At 48.8% G+C, this 22,748-nt stretch overlaps 1 protein-coding gene across 1 annotated transcript in view; it reads right to left on the reverse strand.

Moving 5' to 3' along the window:
• LOC307243034 (transmembrane protein 132C) overlaps positions 1-20,886 on the reverse strand; it is a gene marked incomplete at both ends in the record, with an annotated part of 141,926 nt that extends 121,040 nt beyond the window's left edge. The window contains one exon of the mRNA XM_080017685.1: positions 20,784-20,886. Within this exon, the coding sequence (XP_079873811.1) occupies positions 20,784-20,886 (103 nt within the window). The remainder of the gene's footprint in view (positions 1-20,783) is intronic.
• Between the last annotated feature and the right edge of the window lie 1,862 nt (positions 20,887-22,748).

The following is a 22,748-nucleotide window of genomic DNA, read 5'->3' on the forward strand; positions in this document are numbered from 1 at the left end:
GTTCAAGGGCTGACATAAATGTCAGCCGGTGTTCTGATGGAGGGACCTGTCAGTTAGTTTAGCGCTTGAAAAAAAGAAAGAAATAAAGCCTGTCAAGGCGGCTTCTGATAAACTCTTTGTTCACTCAAAGAAAGGTGGGAGGGTGAGGGGGGTATTTTAACGTCTCTGGAACCACCGAGCAGTGGTCCAAAGGTCTAAAAATAAATCTGAAAGCATTTGAAAACTGATTGTAAATAATAAATCAAGGAGCGGAGACATATCTCATCTCACCACCACCACCACCCCGCCCCCCTGCCCCGCCCCACACACTTGTGGTACTTGATTTAAAAAAAACAAAAAAAAAAAAAAACCTCATGGTCTCATCACAATCTTCGAAGATATTGTGCATGATTTTTTCAGTGCCATAATATATATATGTTTTATATCATTTTGTTATTTAAATTTGATATATGCTGTATATAGACTATATGAATGTGTTATTTTGTTTACAACCAAGGAGGGAAGCGGCGTGAGTGGCTGTCTCACCCCCCGAGAACAGGTAGTCGGAATGCAATATTTATTGCCCGAATACCCTTCAGCTCGCAGACAGGTAGCCGGGGAGGTAAGAGTCAAAACTCCCGCGGTATATAAATCGCCCAGCGGGGATATCCAGGGACAAACAAAAAAAAGAAAAGAAAAAAAAAACGGGGCCCACTAATCGCTCTAAGTGCCCACCAAACGTCCCACGGGATGGCGCGTCCGAGGAGGTCGAGGGCCAGCTCTCAGTCTGGGGTTAATCAGATCACACAGAGGCAAGGCACACCTCATCGTTCAGCGCCCGACCACGCATTCGCGCCGCAATCAATAAGTTGAATCATTTCTTTCTCCCCTCTGAGAAAGAAACGAGGCGGGTGGGGGATATAAAAGACTTAAAAATTTGTTACGCGGCAAAGATAAATGGGAACGAACCCAATATATTTCATGGAAATCGCTGATAAGCATTCCCCTTGTGATTCCGCATCCGCCGCGGCAGGGAAAAAGTGTTTTATTTATTTATTTGTTTTTTTATTTATTTTATTGACACCCCCTCTCAAGGTGTTCCACGCTTCCCCTACGTTTTCATTTGGCTTCTGGACACCGCTTTTCTGTTCGTCCAGCGTGGCCACTGCTGGGTAACACACAGCCTGGCGTCCCTCCAGCTTATCTGCCTTTCATCTGACCTTCGGGACACACACTTACTCACGGATACCAGTCGCCGACGGAGATGCCGGCGGGGCCAGGCGGGGCGCGTGCGGACATGACAGTGCGCGTCTGGAGGAAGGGGCGGGCGGCCGAGGAGGCAACGTGGCCCAAATGTTTCGTAAAAACCTTTGCTTTGACATTCTATGCAACGTAAATAAATAAATATAAATAAATAAATAAAAATGATGTGTGCTTCCCGTGAATGCCTGTTTATCGCGACAAACGTATCATCGTAGCCGGGGGTTTTGGTGGTGAATCCTTGTACATTGTGGACTCCCTGGATGGTTACCGCCGCAAAGGCCCGGTCAATCAGCAAAGGGTGTAATCACCTTTTTTCTTTTGTTTCCCCTCTGCGTCGTTCGAACACACCGCATTGCCGCAAAACAAGCGCCGAAGAAAAAAAGTTCCCGTCATTTACGTTTCTCACTCCGAGCTGGGATGTCGATTCGGAAAGCCGAGCCGAGTTATCCGTCGAGGGAGAAATCATAAGAGAAAAAAAGTAAAATGTGATGGAAACAATCGTCGTCTTATTAAACCCGCCCCCCCCCCATCCCATTGTATTCTCGAAAAAGAAGAGATTACCAGAATTTCTTCAAGTGGAGAGCATGAAAATATGAGTCTCCTTACAATGCTGGTTGTTTTATACCAAATCCTCTCTATAAAAAGGTATTTTCTCTTAAAAAAAAACAAACTGCAGTTCAAGACAGTTTTTTTTTTTACAGCTAAAGCGGAATAAACTCAAAAACACAAATCTAGGGCAGACAACTCATCCCCAATAATATCAATTGTTTATTTTCCAGATTTACTGGCTTATAAAAAAATTCATTAAAAAAAAAAAACGTGGGAGTTTTAGTTTGTTGTGGTTTCTTCGACAGCCAATAAATCAAAACCGCATGTCCTCCCACTTCACCGGGGGTGAAATGCATTCCAGCGTTTTTAAGGAGCCTTGAAAAAAAAACAAAAAAACAAAAAAACAAAAAAAAAAAAAAAGGGAAAAAATTAAAAATGGCCCCCCTCGGGCATTAGTCACACTGAACCGTGGAGCCCTCCTCGGGCGGGCGGCAGCGGCTGCCCGCGCGCAGGAACGTTCCCGCTCCCTCGCTCCTTCCCCGGCGGGCCCATTTGGCGACGGCGAAAGCGATGAACGGTACTTCAGCCGTCGTGAGGAGCTGAAAAAGAACCCCCACTCCCCGCCGCCCCGCAGAGGATTTTCGGCCCCGTAAGACCCGTTTGGGACCCGAACAGGCGTTTGATGGCACTTTGGCGCCTGATTCGGGGGAGGGGAGGATGTAAATAGTCGGGCGGGGAGCGACTAAGGAGCACGGCGGTCGTTGAGCCCAGATGAACCGGGGGCGTGGGGGTGGGGGTGGTGTTGCCAAATGATGCTGAGCTGAGCGGCGCGGCCGTCGGCCTCCCCGACCGAGGGGCCGCGGGAGCGATCCGAGGCCTCATCTTTAACTATGGGGGCTCTGCCAATGTCATTTAAGGCGCAGATTGTCCGGGAGAACCCCCTGGGGGGGGGAGCGTGCCCTTTGCTTTCTCTCTAATAATCATCGGAGATGGCCGACCCGCTTCGGGGGGAGAGTCGGGAAAGAAAGCAAAAAAAAACAAAAAACAACGGCGGCGGCGGCGGCATTACCACGGAACCGCGCATCCCCGCGCGCATCTATTTCAGGTGTACGTCGGTGCCGGGTGCACGCTGTTCCCTTCCCAAATATGTGAAATTAGATGCGGCTGAGGCAGAGAGAACGATGTGTTGTGTTCACCGAATACAGCGGCATGAGTAATGCGCTGGCATTTCGAGCGAGGTTAGGATGCGAGGAAGCCAACGGTACTTGAGCATTAGGCAGCTCACCTATTAAAATAACTCGGACGGAGAAAAGTACGGCATATATTATGGTATGTCGGTGCCATGCCTCCGAAACAACAAAATCATTTTCAGATGAGCTCTAACAGGAATAAGGATATTGTTATGTATTTGCGGCATAGGAGTAGTGTCATTATTCTAATGATATTATATTATTATTGGTTGTTGGTTATTGGTTCCCTTTCTGCAGGAGAAAATATACCGATCTAATATTGGGTTCTAAATGTAGTGTACACCCGTTTGGTATTGTAAACGTTTAATCATTGTTTGTCACCTACAACTAAATAAACCTAGGTAGGTAGGTACCAAGAGGTGTGAATACATCAGCTACACGCACAGCACGCCGGGCGGCTCGACTCCATCTTCGCCCCAGACGGCCGCGAGAGACCATCCTGACAACAACAAAAGAGAAAAATCGACGTCAAGCCACATCGAGTGAAAGTGAGAGGGGAACAACTTATCCTTCTTTGGGTGTTGAGTTTAGAGAGTGCAGGTGCCTTCGTGGGGCGTTTGGGTATGAACTGCACAAACCCGTTCACACAACCCCCCCCGCCACGGGCGCCTCAGGCAAACTCCATCAGCCGCAATTTATATTTCAGCCCCGGCCGTGTTCCAGCGGCCGTAATAGAGATGATCAAACCCCCCCCCCCCCGACTAATATCTGTGAGAGCACTCCAAAAACGCGTGAGATCGCTGGGGAGCCCGAGCGGCCCGGCTGCTCGGGAGGTTGCAGGAGATTGTGTTGATCAATGGCGACGGAGGTAGCAATGTGCATCTCGCGGTAGTGCGCAAGAGAGACGGCGTCGGGGAACAGGCTCCGGTTTTTCTCCTGCGGCCCTCGAGGAGCTGTACCAGGAGCGTAGAGAATAAATAAATAAACAAACAAAACCGACAGCCATTTTTGTGCGGCTTAGAAACTCCGAAATGAGATGAACCCAGAGGTCTCTCCCTCTAACATGCACCGCCAACAAGTGTGCACATTTAATGGCATATTTAGTCCCAAACGCGCAACTGAAAAGAAACCCGAGTCTTCCAGTGAATTCAGGGATGGAGGTATGCGGCTAATGGAGACAAGGATTGCACGGGGGGGGGTGTAAATAAATAAATAAAAACCTTTATATCATTGACGCAGCTCACAGGCCCGCAGCTATTTGTGAGCCTCAGTCCTGATCCCCCTAATCGCGTTGCCACCGGAGGAAGAAACTTTAGAAGAGAACACAACAACAGAAACTCACGGCAAACGCAAGGTATCGCATCGGCCGTGGCCTTCTGCTGGGGACCGGGGGTGGCAGACCAGAGGGAGACGGGGGCTTTGCGAAAAAATGATCCTTTTTTATTTATTTATTTATTTATTTATTTATTTAGAAAAAGCGGAAAAAAATGTTTCCGACAATGACAACCCATAAACGAGGTGAAAATAACGGAGCTAAACTGAAAGGCTAACAGAGGAGAACTGAACAGCACAAATTGACTTGTGAGGGGGAAACAACTACAGCGGTGGATCAGGCCATTTAGGCAAAAAAAACAAAAAACTACAGCAACTACAACACACGTCGGCACAACCCTACCTCATAGTAACCATGGGAACATAATGAAACAACAATATCACAAAAATAACCAAACCGCACTATAAAACACTGCCCCTCCCGGCGGTGCGGGAGGAACATGGTACGGTCCAGTTGGCGATCGGCACCATTTTAAGCCGGTCTGATGGAGCCGGGACTCCTTTTGTCACCTCCACCAGCAACCTCCAACGGAACGTAATTAACTTCATGAAAATGAAGCAACTGGAGTCAACGTGAACGCTAACGGAGCGACAGCGGCAGAGAAGGTTTGACCACATGCGTGCGCATCCGTCTGAAAGGAACTGTGGCCCTGTCACGCGAAGCCAAGGCCTGCGCCCTGCGCGTGCAGCCCCTGGTGTGTCCGTCTCCCTGCGTGGTGGGTGTGGCGGCGAAACAACGAAAACCCAAGCTTAGCAAATGAAAGGGATGGAAAGAGGGCTGAACCGCCCCGGCGCGTGGCTCGGTGCGTGGCTGTGGGCGCAGCCGTCTCGGTTTTTATTTTATTTGATTTATTTATTCTTATTTTATTTTTGAAATGGCGGATCATGAAATAAAAGAGCTCCTAAAAGTCTCCCTGCATCGGGGTGCCGCCCTTTGAAGAGGGGGGTCTGGGGTATCTCACAGAGGGTGGGTGAAATACCAGCTTGAACAAAGCCCAAGGTTACCTGGCCGGCTCACTCGAAAAATAATACGTCTACGTCAAAGCCACGCGGGGATGATTCGGCTTTTTTTTTTTTTTTTTTTCTTTGTGCATTTCACAAGATTAAAACCAGGGAAGATGCAATTATAGCAAGTAAAGCAAAAAATAAAAATAAATCTTCCAGACGTCAACAGATCACAGCAGACTGAAATTTGGATTTCTGTCCTGGAGAACAGATGTGCGTGTATTCTGAATATACTTGAATCTTAACGGCGAGTGTAATTTAATATATAAATGGGGGCTTGGAACACTTGGATTAAAAAAATAGAAATAAATAAATTAAAAGAAGGATTTTGAAGCACCAGCTGTGGAGGGAAAAATACCCCCGTGGGCCTTGGGGGGGGATATTGAAAAAATCAAACCCTCAAATCACTTGATGATATTTCGGGGACTCACACCATATCTACACACAGATATCTGCGAAACAATCACGAGTAGCGGAGACGTTAATGGCCGAGCGGGTGGAGGCGTGGCTTACTACGCCTCTACAGCCACGAGGGCCCCCCAAAGATCCCCGACGAGGTCCCGTCACAGATCACAATATCAATATGATATGGATGCATGGGCCAAAATCTAATCCATCCAGACGGCGTTTTTTTTTTTTTTTGAGCATAATGTATTTCGGCACATTAACCCATAACGCAGTTGGCTAAAGTCCTCATCAAGGGGCCTTCAATCAAAACAAGTGAGTTACAGAGAAGCGGGCGCGTGCCCTGAAGCCAGCCTGACGTTCGCCTAGAAACCGCATGAGCCAAACATCTCATTTAATGGTCTCAAAACACATCTGATACAATTTATATCCAGCTGATTTAAAAACCTTTTTTTTGTTTTTTTGGACTGCTTGGCCACAGCACAGAGATGGGATCGGGATCTTGAGGGGCCTACGTAAAAGAAATATTAGGGAACGCAAGCCCAGATGTCTGGGAGCCACCAGGGGGGTCGGATCACACCGAGATGCAGCCGGAGGGCCCCGTCGCCCCCGAGGGGAAAAGAAAAAAAAAAAAAGCACTCAAAAGACTCACGCTGCGGCTCCGCGTCCGACACAATCAATTGCTAAAATAAAAAAATAAATAAAATGCATCAAAATGAATATTGCACTTTAAACATCTAAAACACATTACAATCAAAGTCTGGCCGCGCCGTTGATCCGCCTTTCTATTTGTTTGCTTGTTGTTTGTCGATCTTCATTTGGGTTGACTTCCTGAACGCCCTCTCATTGAAATAACCTTCATTTGTGTCTTGCACGCTTATTAAACGCACGAACTGCGAGTGACTCCAAGGGAGGCGAGCAATTTGGCGGTCGCGCGGCGACGCGGAAAGTGCGCAAATTACCACGGCGAGAGGTCCTCGCCAGATAATCGGCAAAGCTTTGATAAAATAAATATTTGATATTATACAGTAAATACCCTGTATGAAGCTGAGTAAACTTCAAGTCAAGTCCCTGTTGTCCGGCGCTAAAACAGACCGCTGGAAAAAATAAAAAAAATGCCGACGACGTCACCGGGGGGCGCCTGACTTGGCGGGAAGGGGCGTTTCTCCTCATTTCATTCAATTGAATTTAATTTAATTTCATTTCATTTCATTTCATTTAAAAATTGAGAAGCTCGGGGTGTCGCCGAGGCGGTTCTCGCATGCGGGACTCATCACACCGCGCGACTCGTCTTTGGGGGGGACGCACCCCCCCCCCCGTTTCCCGCGCCGTTCAGTCGGCGATCTCGTCGATCGAACTCCCGCCGGCGCTGAATTGAAAGTCGGCCGAGCGGCGACGTCCCCGCGTGCGAGCGAAAGCAAGACGTCCACGGCGGACGGCAGAGCCCTTCAGATGAATGATGGATGAGGGTGCGAGCCGCCGGGAGGGAGAGAGGCCGGGCCCCTCCCGGGCCCCTCCCTCGCCTCTAACGGCCGAGCCCGCCGCTTTAATCGCCAAGTAAAATAAAATAAAGTGCGACCAGCTGTAACAGTTTTATACTCGATAGGATGAATGTGAGAAGAGGTCAAGGCTGCCATAGCAGTTGTGCTCCACGTTCTGGGGCAAACCCCAGAGAACATTCCCGCCCCGCCCCGAACCTGCACCTCCTTCATTGGTTTGTGTTTCTGGGCCGTTTGTCCTGCCGTGCGCGGCGGACCGACAAGCCGCTTATCATCGTCTCAGCCCAAACCCAGACCAATCTCCGCGGCGAGTAATGACCTTCTCCCTGAACACCGACGCTCGACGCCGGATCGACGTACGCCGGCCAGCGAGCGCCGTTAAGACGCCGCCCCCCTCGCCCCCCTCGCCCCGTTTTGTTTCGTGGCTCCCGGGATGAAACGGGGGAGGGCCGCCGCCGCGCGCCCCGGGATCACCGATCGGAACCCGCAGCAGGTTAATGTTTCCTTATTGGTAATTGCTCGCGATGTGCCGGGGCTGCTCGCGGCGCTTTCGACAAAGCACCTGGCTAAGTGGCTCATTAGCATTACGCCGGGCGTCGTGCCTCGCCGCTCTGCGCCCGGCTTGGCACAGCGGCCGCCCCTCGCTCTTGTTTACACCTTCAAGCGCCGCCAGCGAGAGCTGTCAGCGAGATAAAAGGGGGTCCGGGGGGCGCGCCGCTCGCTCTTTGTCATGCAGCAGCGAGAGTCGGGGAATTAAAAAAAAACAAAAAAACGACGACGGATCAAAGAGTCGATCGGCTCCGCGCGGCAGATTCCGGCGTTTGGTTTGATTTCCAACTTGCACTCGTTTTTTTTTTACATTTCTTCCTCCCCGCGTTTTCTCGCGCCTCTTCCTTTCGCTCGCCGCTGCGCGGCGATCGGGCGAAGAGGCTGCGCGTGTGCAATAAACGGAACGGAACAACTTTTGTTTGAAAAACGACGGGGTGTCGAAAAACAACCGAACCGTCATAAATGTGTTTTCTTTTTTTTTTGGGGGGGGGGGGGGGGGGGGGTCAACGCGCTTAATTAAAACGGTGGATGTTCAATGCGCCGCCTCGGCTGCGCCGCGTTTTCCAATCCGGGGACACAAAGAGGCTTTACAACCGAGCCTTGCATTCACACACCGATGGTGGAGAACGCAGAAAATAAAAAGCAGAAAAATCATTATTTTTTTAGGATTGAATTTTATATACACAGAAGCCACCTTTTCATATTTTTAAAAACGGCGTCGTCCCCCCCCTTCAGCTTTTATTCTTTTGGGGTTTTTTTTTTGCCGATATGTCGTCATGACAGGCCTGGTGCCGGGGTGAAGTGGCTGCGGGGGCGGTTAAAAATGGCGAGGGGGCCATTTTGCTTCAACAACAAAATCAGTGGAAGTGCAGCTTCAACAAACCCCAAATAATAATCAGAATGAGATGAATCCACTCGGCGGCGAATTCATCTTCCCTCAAAAAAAAATTTTTTTTTTTTTAAAAAGGAGTCAACGGGCGTGGCCGGCGCACGCGCGGCTTCCCCCGCCTAAGTCCGGTCACGAGATGGCTCCCGAAAATATTCCACCGACAGAACACGGGATCCGTCTCAGCTTGACGGAAGGATTTTGGAAACTCATCCTGGTCTGTTTGTGCAATGAAGGGTTGTCAAGCGTCGCCTCCACCGCTTCCTGTTCCCGGACACATCAGGCAGGGAACATGGCCGCCATGACGAGTGAAAAAAAATAAATAAATTATATCGAAGTTAAATTTTTTTAATAACAACGGTCGTCCCTTCAACCAAATTAAATTGTTTGTAACATTTCAGCGTTTGAGATGGGGGGCGGGGGGGGGGGCGGCGCGGCGACAGCTGGTTTCTAAAAAGTTTTTTCCGCTGCTCTCGGTCTTGTAAATGTTGAAACAGCCTTTCGGTCGTCCCACCGGTGGTTCTCGTCTGCCTGGCAGCTGCTGTGCATTTCTTTGGGAAAAAAAAAAAAAACAACGAAAAATAATGCTGCCCCCCCCCCCCCCCCCCAGCGCTCTGACGGAAAATAATGACTTTTATTTTCTTTGGTTTTCAAAGTGGAGGGAGCTGCACAGAATGACTCTCCTCATACCATCCCAAATGAACGTCACAGGAATATTTTAGTAGTGGTTCTGTGGTATTCTCAAGTGTGTGTGTGTGTGTGTGCGTGCGCGCGCTAAGGAAACATTTTGATCAAATGTACGCGCGTGCGTGTGTGTGTGACACATGTATGTGGCGCGGCGTATCAAACTCATGCGTGTCTTTGATCACAGACGGGTGATGGGCGTCGCCGCGGGGCCCAGCGGGGCGTGCGCGCGTTCCTGTTCCTGTTCCTGGCAGCACGGCTGTGACAGCGCACACTGTTCAGGCATGAAAGGGAGTGTTGGACGCCGACAGGGAGGTCTCCGCATCGCGCGCACGCGCGCACGCACACACACACACACACACACAGTTCTGTCGGGTGTTGTGTGTTTGGATATCGGAGTCTCTGCTCTGTCTGTTCCGAGGTGTTTGTTTGCATTGTGTGCGTTGTGTGTTGTTTGCGTGGTGTGTGTTGTGTGCGTGGTGTGTGTTGTGTGCGTGGTGTGTGTTGTGTGTGTGTTGTTTGCCTGGTGTGTGTTGTGTGCATTGTGTGTGTTGTGTGCGGTGTGTGTGTTGTTTGCGTGGTGTGTGTTGTGTTCGTTGTGTGTGTTGTTTGCGTGGTGTGTGTTGTGTGCGTTGTGTGTGTGGTGTGTGGTGTGTGCATTGTGTGCGTTGTGTGTGTTGTTTGCGTGGTGTGTGTTGTGTGCGTTGTGTGTGTGGTGTGTGGTGTGTGCATTGTGTGCGTTGTGTGTGTTGTTTGCGTGGTGTGTGTTGTGTGCGTTGTGTGTGTGGTGTGTGGTGTGTGCATTGTGTGCGTTGTGTGTGTTGTTTGCGTGGTGTGTGTTGCGTGCGTTGTGTGTTGTTTGCGTGGTGTGTGTTGTGTGCATTGTGTGTTGTGTGCATTGTGTGTTGTTTGCGTGATGTGTTGTGTGTGTTGTTTGTGTTGTGTGTGTTGTTTGCGTGTTGTGTGCGTTATTTGTGTTGTGTGCGTTGTTTGTGTTATTTGCGTTGTGTGTTGTTTGTCCTGTCCTGTGTGTCGCGCGTCGTGTGTTGCGTGCGTTGTGTGTTTCCGGTGTTGCGTGTGTGGCGTGCGTCGTGTGTGTGTTGCGTGTGTCGTGTGTTGCGTGTGTGTCATGTGTGTGTTGCGTGCATCGTGTGTCGTGCGATGCGTGCGTTGTGTGTTTCGTGTGTGGCGTGTGTCGTGTGTGTGTTGCGTGTGGCGTGCGTCGTGTGTGTGTTGCGTGTGTCGTGCGTCGCGTGTGTCGTATGTTGTGTGTGGCGTGTGTTGTGTGTCGTGTGTGCGTTGCGTGCTGCGTGCATCGTGTGTGTCGTGCGTCACGCGTGTACGCGTTGCATTTGTGACAGCATCGGAGTGGGGAAACCTCCAAGTCCCTCAACTCACCCAGAAAGGGTATTCTTTTATCAGTGTATTTTCCATTTTTCTTTCCGTACTACGCAAGTTGAAACGTGGACGAAGCCACTCGACACAAACAACAACAGTTTGAGCATCAGGTAAATAGCGCGTCGTCAACGTAAGCTTTGCTTCAGTCTCGTGCGTCTCGGGTCTGGGGGGGGGGGCGCTGTGTGGGCGCGGTGACGGGCTCACCGGCTATTGTTCCAGTTCCGCTGCTCCAGATGACCCCGACTCCGAATCTGAAGACGACGACGACGACGACGACACCTCTGATCTCTACCCGGAACGTTCCACCCGGATTTCAGTTTGTGTTCCGACGAGGACGAGGGGGGCGACGGCCACGGCACGCTGGCCGTGGGCATCGAACAGCTTTTAGGATCAGCTGATGCTGTAACAGTGGACTTGTCCGCCGCGGCACTTCCGGCTCTGTGCTCCAGCGGGTTTGATATCCACGATACCTTCGTCTTGCTTATGTCGAGGGGCCGTGTGATCATACCTTATGTGCGGTTTAGCCCCGAGACGGGAGCCTGCTATTGTGACGGCTTCCAGATTTGGCAGCAGGCGTCATTAGCATTGCTCGGCTAATGTTAGCATGGCTAAATTGGTGGCTGATGTTAGCGTCGTATTTTTATTTTATTTTTTAACAAGATGGCTCCCCAACTACCCCGTTCATTGCTCGTGTTCGTTTGTTTGTTTGTTTTTGTTCAGGATCAGCAGTAAAACGGCTCTCATCCATTTCCCAGTGCTACAAGAAGCGTGGGGCAGTTAGTTGTTGGTCCATTAGTCCACCTTGTTTACCTATTGTTTTGCATGTTTTATACTAATTTTTTGTACCCTGCACACTTTAATTTCATTTTATTTAGGTTTGTTTCGCTGGTCTTAGTGACTCCTCTTATTTTATCCTATATTATACTGTTCTATTCGTATCATATATAATAGTGGGTTTTTTTTAATAAATGACAAAGCATTAATATCCTATGTCTGTCATTAACCACATCACAATTAAGCTGGTATTTGGGATTAGGCCAGTTCTCTGCGTAGTATGTCTATTGGCTTAAAAACTTAATACACATTTTGGCTTAATACATTAGGCTTAAAGGGTTAGAGGCTTAAAAGCCTATAATATAAGATATAGATTTACACATTTTATAGTGCTTACATTTCTGATTGAATTTTATTTTAATAATGCACATTTAGCAATTTAAACATCAGCCCCTCGTCGGCCCTGCAAGTTTGTCTCCCGATGGTTCGCTGACTGACCCGCTGACAGATGATGACAGGAAGCCTCGTGGGGGGCGTGGTTGGGGTGGTGTTAACCAGCTACTGTTTACACCCATCACCCGCCTCTGAGAAGTGTGAAGAAGCTCCGCATCTTGGAGGGGGATTTTCTCCACTGGATGAGTTTCGGTGCACCAACGTTCAAATAAGCGTTGTCTTCTTTCTCCAGATGTTTATCAGATTTCGATGTTACATACACATCGTTTGCAATCTGCACTTTCATAATGTGGGGGGAAAAAAAAAAAAGCGAAAAAAATGACTGGCACATTTGTTGGTACTTCCATTGTATAAAAGCTGTTATGCATTAGGCGGGCAGGCCGGAAACGGTGATCATGGATCACGAGGTGCAAATGGAAGTTCTTTTAGAATTCGGCGGAATAACAGGAACCAACCTCCAGAGCCGCCCACCCCCTCAAGGGGTGAGTGTAATTTCCCCGAAGATGACAGGAGCTTTCAGTCCTTCCGGGAATCGAACCGGCTTAATAATGGTAAAAGCAAATCACGAACAATGGGGAACACCGGCTTTTTCATACAGCGTTGCTTCTTTGTTCTGAAATGTTCCCTTTTTTCCAAAGGAACTTAATTTAAATGCGACGGATCCGTCAATCTGAATCTCCCAACTTCTAATCTGCGGCGTTTTTCAGTCTAGTGAGCTGAAACTGCGAGAGTATCGGCCCCCCCATTTGAATTAAAATTCGAGAATAAAAACATTTGAGGGGTTGAAAATTTTTCATCGCGGGAAAAAAACAGAACCTTTCCATCGTCTGACCAGCTCTCTCACTCCATCCCTCTGTCTGGGCCTTTATTCACGAGCATGTTGGTAGAAACTGTCCTCCTTTCGTGCACAGAAGAGCTGGATACGCAGCGTCAACACTGGATTCAGGGCGCGCGCGTTCCGGCCGCATTCGCTCTCAAAGCACATGCCAATCACCATCAGCCGCGCCTCGATTTCCCCAGCTAAGGAACTTCCTCGTTCACAGAGGAGGCGAGGGGTAAACACGGGGCCAGTCCCAATCCCTCCCCCTTGGCCCTACCCCCGGAGGGCCCTCGACTGGGCAGTGGCCACAGGGGTTAGGGGTTGAAAACGGGGACGTAATGCTCTCTGGAATGGAGGCTCTCGGCGCTCCATTCGGTAACGGAGGTTTCCGCAATAGGCGGTGGTGGTGTTACCCGGAGGGGCGGGCTGTCATCATCGCGCTCCGTTTGTTTGGCTGCCGGATTATTTTTCAGACTTTCCTCATTTACACGAAGTTCTGTTGACGTCGTGAACGGTGATTTTTCTGTCGTCACGATCCAATTACATATTCCTTTGCATCTACGTTAAAATAAGATATAACAACTGATTTAAAAAAACTTTTTTGCAGAGCTTTGAGCTTCTTTCCCAGCCCCGGTAGCCATGTTCCGTTTACACCGCCTCGGTTTGCAAAGCATTCTGGGAATTTTCTTCTACCACTCCGTTTGGAGTCTGCATCTGAAAACGCTCCGTTTCGATGGCCATTTTCAGGGCTAGATGACCACTGCCCCTCGATCCCCAAAAGAGACGGGACACCCCACCCTACCCCACCAGTGGGGTGGGGTAGGGTGGGGTAGGGGTAGGGCCAAGTGTCGGGGCCAAGCGGTGGGAATCTCGATTGGCCCAAAAAGGAGGAGCCGACTCTAACACGCATGTCTGCTGCGGCTGCTCGACGGACCCGGTAGAAGGCGTTTTAAATTACATATGAATAATTCCTAATAAAAGAAGGGCTTCTACTGCCAGTGTGCACCAGTCGATCAGCCACTGATCACTTAGTTGAACGATCATTGATCACGACCAGTAAACACATCTACATAGATGCGTTCTGTCCCAAAGCTGCATATCAATATCCATAAATACACAGAATGCAAAATGATCCATTATGTCTGCTTGGAGGGGAATATGATGCGTCATAGCCGGCTCCTCTAAAGTTAACCAACTGCACATACAACAGAGTTCATTTAAGGATTAAAATTTGAACGTATAGAAAGAAACACACACACACACACACACACAGTATATAATAGGTGTTGCATTATTATTGGTAGTGAATCGGTTTTATTTTTATATTGTATATTTGATCATTGACTTATACTTTACTAAACGTGGTTCTAAAATGCCACTTACATAGGGTTAAAGTTCGGAAAAAATAAATAATTTTCCAGGGCCCCGATGCACGGTGCGCGTGAGCCGAGCGACGTCACCGCGGAGCTGAGCTCACTGCCGTCATCAACGCAAAAGATTAAATATAAATATATATAAAACCCGGTCATGGGGGGGAGACAGTTGTACGTTTTACCTCTAAAGTCAGAACAAATGAAAGCACAAACATGTTCGTGCTTCCCGAGATGTTTCCGTCAACCGTGCGTGCGCAGGATTTAGGCACAAATCTGTGCTTATGAATGAGTCCCTCTGTCATTCCCCCTCCTCCGCTCTCTCCTCTCTCTCTTCTCGCCCCCCTACTACCCTCCCTTTCTTCCCCTCCTCTCTCTTCTCTCTGCCACGTTCTCCTCTTTCTCTGACCGTCCTCCCCCTCTTCCCTCCCTCCTCTCTTTCTTCCCTCCTCCTCTCCTCTGCCCTGCTCTCCACTCTTTCATCCCCTCACTCCGATCCTCCTCTCTTGCCGGACTCCCCTCCCCCCCCCCCCCCCCCCTCCTTCTCTCCTCGCCTCCTCTGCCCCGCTCACCTCTCTTTATTCCCATCCCATCCTCTCTCCTCTTTTTCTAACTCCTCTCACACCGTCACGTTACTGACCCATTGTCTCTTCCCCCCCCTTCCTCCCCCTCCATGTCCTTGCGCTTTGCTCTCTCGCTCTCTCATGCATCTCCCTTCCTTTTGTTATGTGTGGGCATGGATCGCTCTCCCCTTACTCCGCTTACTCCTTGTCTCCAACTAATTTCCATCATCCAACCTGTCCCTCCCTCCTTCCTTTCTTCCTCCCCCACGAGGGCGAGCGCTGAACCTCCACAGCCGCTCGTCCCCCTGGAGGTTTCCATCGGCTCCACTTCAGAGGGAATCTGCAGTGACAAAGCTACGTCTCCTGTCTGACGGCATGTCACGTACACACGCACGCACGCACGCACGCACGCACGCACACACACACACACACACACACACACACACACACACACACACACACACACACACACACACACACACACACACACACACACACACACACACACACACACACACACACACACACACAGACAGACTTCAATCAAGAGCAATGGGAGCCCGTGGAGCTACACATATACTGACAGATGGACAGACAGGCTGACACACACACACACACACACACACACATACAGTCACGTATAAATAATTGTCCGCCAGACACACAGAGAAAAGAAACGTATTGGAGTTATTGGATCGACCTAAAAACATCTAACTATGAAGGAAGGAATCTCTGTCTGTCTGTGTGTCCTTTGATTATCTCGACAACTGACCCGATCTACTTCACACTTGGCGGGTGTATCGCTGGGGACCCAAGGATGTGCAGTGTCGAATCTGGTGCAATTTGGACATGTAACATCAATAAACTCTGGATAAAGGAGCGAACATCAGGCCACTCAGCCGGTGGGGCGGGGTTTTCACGAAAAAGCGAGGCATGTGCAGCAGCAGGGCGGGGCTTCAGGGCTCCGCGACTGAGTCGCCTACATCCGCAGTGCAGCCCATTCTGAACAGTGCAGCCCGTTCCGAACAGGCATGTTTTGAATGGGCACTGCACTACTTGCTTCAATTTGTAATTGTAGTGTGTGCGTATGTATATATATATATATACACATACATACATACATACATACATACATACATACACTGTTCAGCCACAACATTATAACCACTGACAGGTGAAGTGAATAACATTGATCATCTGGTTCCAATGGCATGTGTCAAGGGCTGGGATATATTAGGCAGCAAGTGAACAGTCAGTTCATGAAGTTCATGTGTTGGAAGCAGGAAAAATGGGCAAGCGTAAGGATCTGAGCCACTTTGACAAGGACCAAATTGTGATGGCTAGACGACTGGGTCAGAGCATCCCTGAAACGGCAGGTCTTGTGGGGTGTTCCCGGTATGCAGTGGTTAGTAGCTACCAAAAGTGGTCCAAGGAAGGACAACCGGTGAACCGGCGACAGGGTCATGGGCTCCCAAGGCTCATTGATGCACGTGGGGAGTGAAGTCTAACCCGTCTGGTTGATTCCACAGAAGAGCTACTGTAGCACAGATTGGTGTAAAAGTTCATGTTGCTATGATAGAAAGGTGTCAGAACACACAGTGCATCACAGCTTGCTGTGTATGGGGCTATGTAGCTGCAGACCAGTCAGAGTCCATGTTGACTCCTGTCCACCACTGGAAGCACCTACAATGGGCACGTGAGCATCAGAACTGGACCATGGAGCAGTGGAAGAAGGTGGCCTGGTCTGATAAATCATGTTTTCTTCTACATCATGTGGATGTGTGGGGTTAGGGTCCGATCCGATGGCGCATCTGTGTGATGTGCTGGAACAACAAGCCTGATCCATGGGGGCCCCACCTCAACTTCCAGGACTTAAAGGATCTGCTGCTGACTCCTTGGTGCCAGATACCACAGGAGCCAGGTCACAGTTGTTTTGGCAGCACGAGGGGGAGCTACACAATATTAGTGGTTATTAGTGGTGGTTTGAATGTTGTGGCTGATCGGTGTGTGTATATATATATATATATATATATATATATATATATATATATATATATATATATATATTATGGTGTGGGGTATGGTGAGGTTTGAGCAGCCACAATTGTCCGGCGTTTAGGTGATTGGGCCCAGGATCAGTAAAGATGTATACCTGTTGCTTGTTGATTGGTCTAACGAGCAAGAGGTAAAAGCGCCATCCACACACACACACACACACACACACACACACACACACACACACACACACACACACACACACACACACACACACACACACACACACACACACACACACACACACACACACACACACACACACGAGAGGTTAAACACAGGTTTAACAAACTGAGGTATTATTTGAAGATCTTCTTTAACTTAATGTCATTGCTTCAATTTGTCACACACATTTATTTTTGGTTTTCTAGACTTAAAGCTGAGAAATTAGGTGTCAATTTTAAGTTGGGGAAAAAAAATACAGGCTTACCAAACAGAAGCGCTTTTTTTAAGATTATTGAATGACTCCAATCCATGTTTTTTTTTCAGTGGACACACACACACAGAATGCATATATGCATGCATGCACACACACACACACACACACACACACACACACACACACACACACACACACACACACACACACACACACACACACACACACACACACACACACACACACACACACACACACACACACACACACACACACACACCCCTGTAACCAAGTAGCCAATATTTTCTAGAACATTGTGTATCTAAAGAAAGAGCACAGCTGCTGTGGCAGCCATTGTCCCGGCCGGCTCCCCTCCGTGCTCCACTTATTCACCCACTCCACTCAGTCAATATTTACAGTCCACTGGATAAGACGCGCCCCGCGGCTGGAACCAGCCGAAACCTGATCGGCTGCCTAATTAACAACATTAGTCTTCCATTTAGTTGAGGATGTAGTGTAGGAGCGGCTCCAAAACAAAGTAAGAACCCTTGTTTTCAGTCAGCGCACGTGCCACAAAACAGCGAGGCATTAAAACACCCATCTGGCTGGGCTTTTCTAAAAAAAAAAAACAAAAAAAAAAAAAAACAGTAAAGGTTAGTGCCGGAGCTAGTTTTCTTTAGGATGCAATTATTTTGCGGCTGTTATCTGATAGGGGGGCCAGACTGAACGCAGAGAGATGAGTGATTGAAGACAAGGCACGGGGATGACGTAGACGGCCAGTGCAGGAGTATTATTCCATCCCCGCTCCGCTCCTGCCACGAAGACGGGGGCCCCAAAGAGATCCTTTCCTCACAACCTATCAGCTGGATCTTTTTATGTCCCTGTCCAGTAAGTTGTAATTGGAAATATGACAGCCATCGGTTTCTATCCAATTACAATGGCAGGGAATGGAGCGGCAAATTAGGGAAAAAGTGCAAAGTTAAAATGACCCAATAAGCCATGGGTGCATCATCCATATGCATTGAATAGTAATGTGTGATGTAACATGTCAAGATTTAACAATGTGCAAACTGACGATAATTAGTAAAAACAAGCCAATGTAATGTAAGGAGGAAGGACTGAAGTGTGATTAGACATTGAAATGACAGAGAAAATGGGACACCGACTGTGGTGTGTGTGTGTGTGTGTGTGTGTGTGTGTGTGTGTGTCCATAATTTTCATGACATGATACTGATTGGTTTTAATCATCAATCAACATGCCTGAAATGAGCTCAGGGCAAGGCAACCTGAGCCTAATGTGGCAAAAAAACAAAACAAAAAAAAAAAAAAACACCTAAAAGTCTGATAAAAGTCCCATAAATTAAATGAGTACAAGTAAATAGAAAATACTATCAATGAAACAATATGCAACTTTTTTTTTTCGTTTATTGGCCCTGGGCAAACACAACGATGAAGGAACGTGTATCTCTGCAGCATGCCTGCTCTAAACTGTCTCACTTCACTCTGACTTTTCCTGTGTGTTTGTGTGGGGGCTACCACAACTGCAGTGTGTGTGTGTGTGTGTGTCTCCTCTCTCTCTCCCTCCCTACTTGCTCTTTTTCCTTCCCGTCTCTTTCAGGTAACTACAAAAAATAAATAAATAAATAAATAAACCACCAAATGTCTTCCACTATTATTTTATTTTTAAACGACCGCGTGTCAAATTGAAAATTATGCAAATGTCTAAAGGCGTTTAAAACGCACCCTTGGAACGTCTTGCCTTTGGGATAATTGTGTTGATATAAAAATGACCTTTATAAATATATTACTGGCGTTTGGGCTAAAGTATTTAACTCTGATTCCCCGTCATTTATATTCAGCGTGTCAATAATTAAACAGCAAAAGCAGCAAAATTGCTGCGAGCAACTGAAATGTTGAAATTGCTTCACTTCACTCTCAGCAGCACTGGACGGGGGGGGGGGGGGGGGGGGTGTCACACCGGGAAGATGTTTTTAATAATATCTCAAGAAAGTAATCTGCGTCGTCTACGAGGAGATTCATTAGAGTGGAAAGACAAGTTGGCGGGCGGATGGCTCGGGGTTCTTTTTTTTTTTTTTTTTGCGGCAAACGACGAAAACCCTAAAAAGCCTAAAACGTGGCCTCCGCCCCCGTTTGTTGGATTCTAAAGATGCAGTCGGCCCTCCAGGGGGGCCGGTTACAGGGGGGCCGCCGGACGGTGACATCCTAATGAACCCACAGATCTCCCCCGGCGTCAGGGCTGCGCTGATGGTCATGGGGGGGAGGGGGGAGGGCGGGGGCATAAATTGGGAAATGTTGATCGGGAGGGGCCAATAAAGAGAATAAAGGGAGGGAAGAGGTCCGAACGAAGACAATTGTAGTCGTAAAACAGGCAGTAAAAAAAAAAAAAAAAGGCGCTGACTCCTCGTAATGTGCTGCGCGTTATAAACCCTTTAAAAGGTGTTTTAATTATTTTCTTGGAGGGCAGGAAAAGTTGTGGCTCGCTTTTTGAGCTGGACTGCGACGATGAGGGTCCCTTTATACATCCAACAATCTCAGTTTTGTATTATTTATTTATTTCTCGCGATTTATATTTGACAATTTAGTTTTACGACACCTTTACCTTTTTTTTTTTACGACTAATACTTTTTTTTTCCCCGGACCGTGAACTTTTTTTTTTTTTTTTATCAACGCCAAGAGTCGGCGGTGTAAGAGCGTAAGGCGCCGAACCTCAGCAGAACAGATTCCCTGTGTATGTAAATGTACTCGGGCGAAATAAATCCGGGAGCGGGGGACGGCGGACGCGGCGGCGGGCGATGCGTTCCGGATACCGGCCTTCCATCAGCGCTGCCCGGTTGATAGGGGGGGTGGGGGGATATTTATTAAAGGATAAGGCAAAAGCTGATTTGTCGCTGCGTGCATGCTGAGAGCGTCGGGGGAGGGGAGGGGGGGGGGGTTGAAAGAAATTGGCACACTGGCAAACCTGGACGCATTCTGCACAGCTAATTAAGATAAAACGATTCAATTCTAGCGAGATGGAGGCAGCGATTGGGCGGGGGGGAGCCACGTGGGGGCCGTCCTGATTAACAGCCGGCAACGGCGAGACAATCTCTCGCTTTTTCAATTACACACCCCAACAGCCCCCTAACTTCCAAAACCCGACTCATTTGCATGATCGAAATATAATTATGGTGTGTAAAAAAAACCAAAAAAAAAACATAGTTCTGTTGCTTGTGTTTCCCTTAACAATTGTTTTCAGGCCCCCGCTCCTGAAATCAATCTTTGATGACGGGCCCTGGGGTGAGGGAATGCATCAAGGAATCACAGGAAAATTAAGAAACCGTTGAGATTTTTGTCTCTTAAGAATGTGCGGGCGTGTGTGTGTATGTGTGTGCGTGCGTGCGTGCGTGCGTGCGTGCGTGCGTGCGTGCGTGTGTGTGTGTGTGTGTGTGCGTGCGTGCGTGCGCGCGGGCGTGCACGAGCACAGGCTCTGTCAGAGAACAAGAGGAGGGGAAGCGAGCGATATCATCCCGGATATTCCTGAATGCATTGAACGCCTGGCTCTACCGCCTCCCTCTCTCCCTCTCCCTCCCTCCCTCTCAGGCGGGGGGCGTGGAGATAAATTAATGGAACCCGTGGAGACGGAGCAGGTGGCCTCTGAGTGCGCCGTCGCCGCCTTTTCATCGGCCGCCGAGCAGCTACGGCGCACGTCGCCCCCGGCGGCGCTTCCTGGCATCGCGCCGGCCGTCGCCGCGGGGTTGAACTTTACTCACCCGGCACACAGATGGTATTTACCTGCCGTCCCAATCACCTGCGGCTGGGGGAAACCACGGCGGCGGCTCGTCCACATTTTACGTCCCGGGGATTTAAAGTTTGGGACCGGACTCGCCGGAGCAGCGCGAATGTATATCGGTGGAGCTACTCACCGGTTTGCGGTTTTAACCCGAGTGGCGGAGGCTTGCAGACTGGCCCCCCAGGGTCGGGCACGTCAACATGCATCGTTAACTTGGGATGTGTCAGTTTCCATACGATCTATTTAATAAAAAAATATTTACATTCGTTTTCAGAGGGAAATGGGAAGCGGGCGACTCGGCGCCTAAGCCTCGGGAAGGCTTTAAAGAATAAGAACAGTTGGCGGTAGAAAGGTGGTTTTTTTTTTCAGTTTTTAGGTTTTTTTTGTCAGAAAGCGGAATCTTATATGCAGATGGCTTGAAAACATCCCTCTTCCATATGCTCCGTAATTAACTAGATGTTATACGATCTGTCCGCATGCAAAGTGAAGGGTTAGGGGTATTCTAGTATTCTAGTGTTTAGGCGTGATCCGCGATCTGAAGAGGCGCTGCCAACTCATACCATCACGCACTGCCTTGCAAAACAAAGGGATTGAATGTAAACCCCAATCCCGTCTTCATGCTGTTCTTTGGCAAGTTTTAGGGACACAAAAGCGACAGACGGGAGACAAAGCGCCGACGTCGCCCTCAGCCGAAATCCGACAAAGGGAGGCGCAATTTGAGCGTTTTCTCCCGAAACGATTACGCTTTAACGAGACTTCGCCGACGGCTCTGTTGTCGCCGAGCGAAGAGCGGCGGAAGTGAGACGAAACAACAGCGCCCCCCCCCACCTGAGAAAAAACAACCCCCCCCGAGAGACAAAATATGGCTGTGTCTGAGGAAGACCAACGTTACAAAGGCGCCAGCGAGCGAATTAGGACCGATGATTCTAGATAAAAGGCGGCTATTGTCGGCGTTTGCATAATGGCGGAAGAGAAACGCGATGAGATTGAGGGAGGCAATTTCAAAACTTGAGGGATGAATGGACTTTTCAAAAAGGTAGAGTGGACATGAAAATGCAGGACCAGCTGGATGCATTAATTAACATATAAAAACGTCAAAAAAAAAAAAAAAAAACGAGCGATTTTTCACTTCCCTTTTAGGTTTCGAGGGGTTAAATAAACGTGTGGGTGGGAATCGGCAGCGTCGGCCGCGCCCGGTGAACCCTGGGTTTCGGTCTTTAAGACGCCGCGCTTTCATTTACGGGGTCCCCGGTGTCACCGTATGCAGATGGCATTTCTCTTCATCTCGCCAAACCGGATATTTCCCTCTGAACATCAGTAGACATTTTCTGCATATGAAATAAACCCGTCAAAGAGCGGGATCGCGCCGATCAACCGGGTAGCGAGGCGGAGATTTATCTCAGCTCAGCATTTGCTTGGAGAGAGAGAAAATGACATATTTGAGGGCTACGATTCCCTCAGTTTATTGAGACCTGAGACGACCATCCCCCCCTCCGCCCCCCTTCTTTATGGCGTCACGTGCCACCTCATGAAACAAAGCCCAGGGCTGTACTCAACTCAGAATTCGGGCGGTCTAATCGGATTTGGCTGTTCAATGCGAATATTCGACAATTTGGCTGAGGGGGGCGCACGGGGGAAAGGGGCGTGAGGGTTGGGTACGGACCCCCGGTATGAAAGGCCCCCGGGGCTAAATTATTAAAGACCGTAGTATCAATAAGCTCCGTTATCTGGTACAGTGAACGGTATTGGAGAAATTAAGAAAATAGATTTTCTATTTATTTAGGCTTTATAACCCCTTTATAACT

The sequence above is a fragment of the Zeus faber genome (assembly GCF_960531495.2).
Source record: "Zeus faber genome assembly, chromosome: 17".
Lineage (NCBI taxonomy): Eukaryota > Metazoa > Chordata > Actinopteri > Zeiformes > Zeidae > Zeus > Zeus faber.